Raw genomic sequence first — 10,374 nt, 5'->3', positions numbered from 1 at the left:
GAGGCCCGTTACAAGGCCTTTGGGACATGTGTGTCTCACATAGGTGCTATCTTAGCTTTCTACACACCTGTGGTCATCTCCTCAGTCATGCACCGTGTGGCTCGCCAGGCTGCCCCTCATGTCCACATACTCTTTGCTAATTTCTATCTGCTCTTCCCACCCATGATTAATCCCATCATCTATGGTGTCAAGACCAAGCAGATTCGCAAGCGAGTCTTAGGACTGTTCTCAAGAAAGGATGTATAAATGGAGAGTTAGGGACAGGTGGAAAAAGAGTGGGACAGACTGAATGCTGAACTGGGGGTGGGGGTATGATAGGAAGTGGAGGGATGCCAGTTTAGTTCTTTCCTGGTGTAATGAAAAAACTTAATGATGTCCTGAAACTCAGTCACCAGTCTGATCAGGACTCATGGGGCTGTATTCTTTGGTAGCCTTTGAATTCAAAGGATGACTGCTGACTTTGCTGCCTTCTCAAAGAGCCCACTCTATTAGGAGGCTTGACAAAGGTTTGACCCACTCTCCTCTTGGTAACATCATCTAAAGACACAAAGATGCTTTCAAGTTCATTTAATAAGACTGTGAGAATCTGAGTTTCTATTCAGAGCCACTGGGATCATGAACTGGGAAAGACCAACATTTCATCTGAAACAAGAGTACCTATACAGTTTGAAAGTCGATGTCCAGTATCTAGCTAAATATTACCAGTTTTGGCGAACTCATAATCTTCCTGGGCTACAGGTTCCAAGTCAGACAGTTTTGCTTGTTAAAATTTATTTCTTAAGTTGAGTCAGCCTATGTATTCTTTGACTTATTTTGACCTCTATATTCTCATGACCAATCTCTGAGTAAAACACGTCCCCTGCCATTTCTTTATACATCATGCAACTCTTTGCACACATATCTAACTTATGTTTTCACCAAGAATGTGAATTCTTTATTCATTCCATAATCCAGTCACAAAACATTATTGAGTCCTAAATCTGTGCTGGGAATACATATTTCGTTAAGGTGGGGGTGCTGCACTTATGTCTATGTCCTAAGACAAAGGAGGAAATGCTAAACATAATAGGTTGTCCTCTCTGACCTGCCCATCACAAGGCTCAGTGTCATGAAAGACATAGGTAGGCAAAACAGACAGGAGATGGGGATATTGACCTGTATTCTCTTTCTTTTCTTCTATCCAATGCAAACTTACATGCTAGAAAATTTCCTTAATGTTAATCCTGACAACTAAAATTTGTGTGTGATCATACAGGCCCTCATACACCATCTTCCACAAATGCATTCTTCTTTTTTTATCTTGTGAGTCCCTTGTTTCCTCAGACTACTCTTTAGAAATTATATAGCTCTATCTTATTCTGCCTTAATTTCTGTCTCTGGGTCTACATATATATCTAGACATGTTATTTAGCTTTGAAAGAATCTGAGCCTATGTCAGGTGAGGTATGGAAGGATGGAAGTTTCAAAGAGGGGAGACTGTAGCAAGAACCCAGGGTCTTATGCTTGGTTCACATCTCTGCTTTTATAATTCCCTCTGACACCAAAACACACACACACACACACACACACACACACACACACACACACACACGCACACAGAAATGATATTCTACCTTTAGTTTCTATTTTGTTAAAACCTCTTGTTTCTTCTGAGCATAGTTGGTACAGGTGGAAAGCTTAAAAACTGCAAATACTAACAACACAGTGTATAGTATAACTTGAAAGAAACTATTTCCAAACAGAGGTCTTCTTATCCTTCTGATGACTTACATGAGGAATGTCACCAACCTGTAGATCTTACCCATCCCCAATGAGGAAAGAATGGCTTTGCTTCCATTATAAGTCCAATATTACAAAGATCCCATAGCCAGGTAATCTAATATCAGAACCACCAGGATTAGTCAGAAACAAGTTATATCTTAAAATGTGTAAAAGAATTACCCCTCTAAAATTCTAGTACTAATGAAAGTATTCTTCAACAATGAAGACAAAAGAACAAGTGTTACTAACAAAAACTGATGGAATGTGTCAATATTAGGCCTGCACTAAAAGCAAAACTAAAAGTAGTCCTTTAGGCTGAAGGAAAATGAGCCAGGTAGAAACATAGAATTGCAGGAGGAATTGAACAGAAAAGCTAGATATGTGGATAAATATAAATAAATATTGGCTGAACAAAAGACAGAAAAGCAAATGGAATTGAGCTGAAATGTTCTAATATTCTACTAGTGACCTTCAACATAGTTATCTAAGCTATGGCCATTCCCTACTCCATGTGCTTTTTATCCCTGCATCCATGAAATTAGGTTTTATCCCTTCAGAATGGAGTCAAGAGGCAAAGCAAGGTACTTTGTTCCTTCACACCCTGTCTACTTTATCTGGCTCTTGTCTGGATGTTTTGACTATAAGCTATAGTCAGTCACTCTATTAAACCTGTCACCTCAGCCTCCTGGCCATGGCTCTAGATCCCTGTTTCCTACAAACATGACACATATAACTGAATAGTGTGTCCTCATTCCATCATCAACTTTCTCTCAATCCAAAGTGGATTTTTTTTTCTGTCTCACCTGCAATTTGCCCCTGATGTTAGCTTTTCCCACATTAATATTTAGGTTAGTTTCCCTTCAAATAGTCTGTATCTCCTCAGCCTTGCTGAGCTTGGCTAATTTAAGTTCCAAATTTAAAGGTGTTACGTAGAAATCTTATTTTGTTTCAACATTCTAGGAGATCATCCATCATAAGGAGAGCTCAGTACACACACCCAGAAGCCAACAGTTAGGAAAGATAAAGTTAGACCCAGTATACTTCTGTCAAAAGGAACTATGTATAGTTGGGGTATAGAGCTCTGAGATTGCTTTTAAAACATATAACCTACCAAAACTAAATCATGGAGAAATAGAAAGCCAAAGCAGACCCATAAATAGTGTAGAGATTAAGCCAGTGATGAAAAATCTCCCATTAAGGAAAAACCCAGTAACAGAGGGCTGCATTGGTGAATTCTACCAAATATTTAAAGAATTAACACTACTTCTTCTCAATCTTGTCAAAAAAAAAAATCGAAGAAGAGGGAACACTTTCAAACTCATTTTATGAGGCCAGGATTATCCTGATACTGAAGCCAAAGACATCATAAGAAAACTAGGATAATATCCCTGATGATCATAGCCATGAAAATCCTAACAAACCAAATCCAACAGCACATTAAAAGGATCATACACCACAACCAAGTAGGATTTATTCTGGGGGGTCTTATATATACAAAAATATAAAAAAAATCAATTAATGATGTGCCACATTAACAGAATAATGAATTAAAAAAAATCACAATTATCTCAATAGATGCAGAAAAAGCATTTGATAAAATTCAATATACTTATATGATAAAATCAAATAGTACTAGAAGAAAAACACATAAATTTGATAAAGGCTATATATGAAAAGTCTGTAACATTCTCCATGTGAAAAACAAAGATTTTCTCCTAAAATCAGGAACAAGGCAAGAATGCCCACTCTTGCTAATTCTATTTAATGTAGTACTGGAAGTCCTGGCCAAAGCACTAACAAGAAATAAGAGGCATCCAAATTTGGTAAGGAAGTAGTAAAATTATCCTTTTGTCAGTGACAAATCTCATATATAATAAATCCCAAAGATGCCATAAAAATATTGTTAGAACAAACAAGTCAGGAAATTTACAGAATACAAAAATAAATATACAAAGAAAGTTGTGTTTGTATATACTAATTATCTTGAAATTAGTACAAGAATCCCATATATAATAGCACCAAAAAGAATAAAACAGTTAGGAATAAACTTATGAGGTCAAAGATTTAAATACTGAAAACTAAGGAATATTATTGAAAGAAATTAAACATGAAAAAAACGGAAAGACCTCTTGTGTTCATGGATTGGAAGAATTAAAAAGTCCATAGTACCCAAAGCAACTTACAGATTCAATGCACCTCTATGAAAACCACAAATATTGTTTATGGACGTAGAAAAAAGAATTCCATAATTCACATGGAATTATAAAATGCTATGAATTTTCAGACAAATCCTGAGAAAAAAGAACAAAGCTGGAGACAGCACACTTCTTGATTCCAAAAAGTATTACAAAACTATAGTAATCAAAATGGTATGGTACTGGCATAAACATAGATATATAGATTAATGACACAAAGAAAACCCAGGAATAAATCTACACAGATGATCAATTGATCCATGAACAAGGGTGTCAAGAATACACAATAGAGAAAACAGTCTCTTCAGCAAATGGTGAAGGGAAAATTGGGCATCTACATAAGGAAATTGTACTCCTATCTTACAGCATACATGAAAATCAACTCAAAATGAATTAAAGACTATACATAAGACATGAAGCTGTAAAACTCCTAGAAGATGACATAGGGGAAAATCTTCATGACCTTGGTCTTGGCAGTGATTTCATGGAATGACATTTAAAGAAGAGGAAACAAAAGTAAAAGTCAACAAGTAGGACTATATCAAAATGAGAATTAAAAAGTAAGACTACATCAAAGTACACAGCAAAGAAGACAATCAACAGTAAAAAGACAACTATGGAATGGGAGAAAATATTTGCAAACCATGTATTTGATAGGAAGTTAATCTCTAAAAGCATAAGGAACTCTTACAGCTCAAACTAATAACCCCATTTTGAAATGGGCTAAGGACTTGAATTCACATTTCCTCAAAGAGGACATTCCGACGGCAAGCAGGTATGTGAAAAAATGCTTATGGTCACTAATTATTAGGGAAATGTATATCAAAACTACAATGAGGTATCACCTAACACCTGTCAGATTGGCTATTATCAAAGACAAGTGCTGGTGAAGAGAACACAGTGGAGAAATTGGAATTCTTGCACACACTGTGGATGGGAATGCAAAATAGTGCAGCTGCTATGGAAAACAGCACAAAAGTTTCTCAAAAAATTAAAAATGGAACTACCATATGATCTGGCACTTCTTGGTATATATCCAAAAAGAATTGAAGTCAGGATCTTGAAAAGATATTAGCACTCCTGTAGTCATTGCAGCATTACTCACAATAGCTGAGAAGTGGGAAAAAAAGCCTAGAAGTCCATCAACAGCTGAATGGATAAAGAAAATGTGGTATGCATATTTCATGAAATACTAATTAGCCTTAAAAAAAGACATTCTGCAATATTCAACATTATGGATGGACCTTGAGTTTATTATGCTAAGTGAAATAAGCCAGACTCAGAAGGATAAATTCTGCAGGATTACACTAATATGAAGTATCTAAAATATTCAAATTCATAAAATCAAGGACTAGAATTATGGTTACCAGGAACTGGGGGGAGGGGAAATGGAAAATTATAGGCATAAAGTTTCAGCTAAGATGAATGTATACAAAATTGTACCTGTAGTCAATGTATTGTACACTTAAAATTTGTTAAGAGGATAGGTCTCAAGTGTTCTTATCACAATAAGACAAAATAAAGACAAAATTAAGTCAAAATTAAAAGAGCATCTTTCAAATTAAAGATAAAGTATCATGGGAAATTGTAGTAGTCGTCATCATCATCCATGGCAGACTCTGGTATAAGGTATAAACTAGTTCCTTTCTTGGGTCTTTGAAAAATAGCAGCATTGAGTCCAGTTGTAGGTAGAATATCACTTTTTATTATTTATAAGTGGTAATTATTAATAAGTAATTACATCATAATCATAATGGCTTCTCGATTATATAGTTAGTGATCTATTCTTCTTGTGGTTTAGGAAAAATTGGGATTATGATTTCCATTTTAGAGATAAGGAAACCCATCTGAGATCAGGGAAGTGCCATTCCAAAGTTACAAGCTGGAAATCCATGTCTAGCTGCAGCTAATATGTAACATGTATGCAAAATAAGATCAGATATTTTTGCTTGGTTAGGCTGGAGTTCCTGCCCTTCCAGGTCACAAACAGGAATTGGCTTTGGTTTATATGTTTAAATGAGTCTCTCTTTGTTAGGAGACACTGCAAGGATGGGGTAGAGGTAAACAGAAGTACATTAAAGACCAAGGCACAAGCAGGATTTACCTGAAGCACTCAGTGTCTGGAGAGTTAAGCATGACCCCTGGGAGGCATGATTTGAACCACAAAGAGGGAGGTGGCTTGGGCTGCAGCGAACTCAAGGGGTGGGAGCCCTGGGTCAGGGGAGTCCTCTTGTGTTTTTTAAAACAAGAGGTGACATGTGGGGAGTGGGGAAGGATAAGGACACTCTCAATTTCCTCCCATACCTAGTCCTGTTCCTAAGCATCAACTCCCTGCTCTCTGCCCAGTTCCTTTATTGCCTCTGTTTTGGCTCTTCAACGAAGGAGGCATAAGTACTAAGAATCCAACCCAAATATTTTGTCTACAAACTCCAGAAACTCCCTTCACTATAGAGGATAACCAGAAACACTGGTTCACCTCCAAGAAGTTTTGGCTGATTATTCCTATGTGGATCCTATCATTTCTCACTTATCATTCCTCTTCCCACACTTACCAGTATCCCTGGGCCCAGTTAGGAGGCTTCTGCATTAGTCAAGAGAGAAAATGAGCCTGAACTAGAAAGATACAGGGAAAGGTAAGAAATACATATTTTTGAATAATGATGTGTTAATTGAAACATGCTGTTCAACCATTGTCTACTGGTCTCTTCCTTCTAGAGAATGAGTGTTAAGGGAAGAGATAGGAGCCATTAACTTGGGCATTATTCTTTAAAACAGTCTTTAAAGTGACCTCTGCTACAATGATAAGCTCTACAGGAAATCATTTTGCAATGCCATTTCAAATATAAGGAGACAAAATCATCTTGGTAATAATATGCTCTTGGAAATTCACAATTTTTCATAATACATCAAAATAAGTCAAAGAAATGAAAGAAAACAAATGTGATTTCTGAAACAGATCCAAATAGGGTATCATGATACAGTAGGTGATAGGGACTGATTTTAGAAGTTTGCATAAATTCTAACAGTGCGAACTCTTGGTTAATGAGCATCAGCAAAGACTTTCTAATGGCATTTACTTTCTTAGGCTCCTCTGTAATAAAAACTCACATTTTGTTATATTGTCTATGAATTCAATCATTTTATAGATGAATATTTGTACTTGGAAATAAATTTTTAAATCTTGCAGACAGGAAAATATGTGAGCACTTGTATAAATTTGAGTCCATTCCCTAGAAGTTCTATAGATAAAAATATCCATAAACTTTAAAATCTTTTACTATTCCCTAGGGCCTGCCTAGAGCAAGCAGATAAATACTTTGTAAACTTTAATCCCCCCTCCCCCCTTTTCCTGAGTTCCAAGTTCTTCCAGGGTTGCTGATGGGGTAATCATACTGGCCCCTTTTATTTGAATGGCTCAACGAGAAATATTTCTTATAGGTTCCTCTCCCACAAGCCACATCCTTGAAGGACCTTAGGTGACTATCTTCCTGTTTGAGTAATCTTTCAAATCCATCATTCTGATATCTTTTAAGGATATATTTTACTGACTTTAAAATAGATGCACGCATTAACTGAGTACTTTCTGTGTATGAGACCCCTCTAAACAATTTTAGGAGAAAAAACAAATAGACAAGTTCTATTGTCTAGAGTGGTCATTTTAGCTCTTGAAATAGTACAAACAGGATAAAATATTAACTACAAAAACAGGTTCCCATGTTCTGGATATTAGGGGAAGGTGACTGGCTCCATTATGCTCCCACTCTTGAGACTGTGAATCAGAGAGGTAGGGTTCATGCACTGTTGAACAGAGTGTTCAGACCTGATCAAAGGAGGGAGAATATTAATTTTTTAAAAGTGTAGTTTTGGGGCGCCTGGGTGGCGCAGTCGGTTAAGCGTCCGACTTCAGCCAGGTCACGATCTCGCGGTCCGTGAGTTCGAGCCCCGTGTCGGGCTCTGGGCTGATGGCTCAGAGCCTGGAGCCTGTTTCCGATTCTGTGTCTCCCTCTCTCTCTGCCCCTGCCCAGTTCATGCTCTGTCTCTGTCTGTCCCAAAAATAAATAAACGTTGAAAAAAAAAATTAAAAAATAAATAAATAAATAAAAGTGTAGTTTTATGGAGGAAGAGAGAGATACACTTATATGACAAATAAGGCTCAGCAAATCCTGATTGTACAAAAGGATTTTATATATAATCCCACTTACTCTTCCCTATAATCCTTACATAAAAACAGAGCATTGCTATTCCTTATTTAGAGAGGAAGAAACAGGGGCTTGGAGATAAGGACTTGTGCTTAAAAAAAAAAAACCCACATTAACTGTATCCCATAAGAGAAGAAAGATCGCATAAAAACTGGGCCACTCCAGTGTTTAATGATTTGAAAAAATAAAAATGAGCTAGAGGGAAAGATAAAAATTGTTGATATTACCCAGTGATCCAAAAGAATTAAAGCATGCCATTTGCAACAATGTGGATGAAACTAGAGTGTATTATGCTAAGCAAAATAAGTCAGACAAATATTGTATGATTTCACTTATACGAAAACAGATGAACATAGGGGAAGGGAAGGAAAAAGGATAAAAACAGTGAGGCAAACCATAAAAGACTCAAATACAGAGAACAAACTGAGGGTTGCTTGAGGAGGAGTGGGTAGGGGGATGGACAGGCATTAAGGAGGGCACTTGGGTTGAGCATTGGGTGTTATACATAAGCGATGAATCACTAAATTCTATTCCTGAAACCAATACTACACGATATGTTAACTAACTTGAATTTAAATAGTAAAGAAAATAGCATTCTTGCTAAAGATGAGAGTTCTTTTATGAGGAGAATGAAGAAGCTGTGAGGAGAATGGAGGGAGAGCCACATGAATAGGGACTTTAACATGAATTTAGATGGAGAACCAAAAGACACAGCAGCTCCTCATTTTCTCAGTAAGCTAGAGGCAAGGCTGTACTTACAGAGATTTGTGAATGTGGAGAGGACCTGAAAGATATGTTCCAGAGCAGTTCTTTCCTATAGAACTTTCTGCAATGATGGAAATATTCTGTATCTGAACAGTCCAATATGCTAGCTACTAGTCATGTGTGTCTGTTAAGCACTTAAAAGTGTTGTGACTGAGATATTGAATAATTTTAATCAAATTTAAATAGTCACATGTGACTAGTGGCAACCATATCTCAGAGTAGTGCTAGAGAAAACAGATTTTGTAATAAATCGGGGCATTACAAACTGCAAGCTTTATTCAACTTATACAGACACTCAAGGCCTGAGATTTCAGGACAGTAAATTGGTTTTTGTGATTGTTAGCTTAGCTTGATCATCATGTACAAATGTGTGTTCTAAAACAATGAATTAGTTCAAACATATTTTCACTTCTTTTATCAGGGTATTCTTGATGTCACCATGAACACAGAAAACACTACCTTTTCTCCATTTCTTTATGTAAGTTGTCTTGTAATATCAATTCTAATGATGTTTTATGTTCTATCTACTCAATGACATTCAAAGTTCCTTAAGGGTAGAAAACATGGATTATACTTATCCAGGTCTATGAGGACTACTAACCAATTTTGTTTAAAGTTTAGCAACAGGAACAAGAGCTAATTCTCTCTCTATATATATAGAAGGTGAAGGAGCCCTGTAAAAATAGACAAGGAAGATATCAAAAAACCATGACAGCCTCCAATATTACCACAACCCATCCAACTTCCTTCCTGCTGGTAGGAATTCCAGGTTTGGAACACCTGCATGTCTGGATCTCTATTCCATTCTCCTTCGCCTATACTCTGGCCCTGCTAGGCAACTGCACCCTCCTCTTCATCATCCAGACCGATGCCGCCCTCCACGAGCCCATGTACCTCTTTCTGGCCATGCTGGCAGTCATTGATCTGGTTCTCTCTTCTACAACACTTCCCAAAATGCTAGCTATTTTTTGGTTCAGAGATCAGGAGATCAACTTCTATGCCTGTCTGGTCCAGATGTTCTTTCTCCACTCCTTCTCTATCATGGAGTCAGCAGTGCTTCTGGCCATGGCCTTTGACCGCTATGTGGCTATCTGCAAGCCACTGCACTACACCACAGTCCTGACTCGGTCCCTTATCACTAGGATTGGCATGGCTGCTGTGACTCGGGCTGTGACACTAATGACTCCACTCCCCTTTCTGCTCAGACGTTTCCACTACTGCCGAGGCCCCCTAATTGCCCACTGCTACTGTGAGCACATGGCTGTGGTAAGGCTTGCCTGTGGGGACACTCGCTTCAACAATATCTATGGCATTGCTGTGGCCATGTTTATAGTGGTGTTGGACCTGCTCTTTGTTATCCTGTCTTATATCTTCATCCTTCGAGCAGTTCTACAGCTTGCCTCTCAGGAGGCCCGTTACAAGGCCTTTGGGACATGTGTGTCTCACATAGGTGC

The 10,374-nt window shown here is 37.6% G+C and overlaps 1 protein-coding gene across 1 annotated transcript; it reads left to right on the top strand.

The window, feature by feature from the left end:
- Positions 1-9,628: 9,628 nt before the first annotated feature.
- Positions 9,629-10,366, top strand: LOC121026464 (olfactory receptor 52K1; the record flags this gene model as incomplete). Its single annotated transcript, XM_040469311.1, has 1 exon — positions 9,629-10,366. A coding segment is annotated over exon 1 (738 nt), but the record flags the coding sequence as incomplete, so codon positions are not given.
- Positions 10,367-10,374: the final 8 nt, after the last annotated feature.

This window comes from Herpailurus yagouaroundi, unplaced genomic scaffold, assembly GCF_014898765.1.
Source record: "Herpailurus yagouaroundi ecotype Mexico unplaced genomic scaffold, PumYag 108288, whole genome shotgun sequence".
In the NCBI taxonomy this organism is placed as follows: Eukaryota; Metazoa; Chordata; class Mammalia; order Carnivora; family Felidae; genus Herpailurus; species Herpailurus yagouaroundi.
Note: the sequence above shows the minus strand (reverse complement) of the source record. Positions and strands in the feature narration are given on the sequence as shown.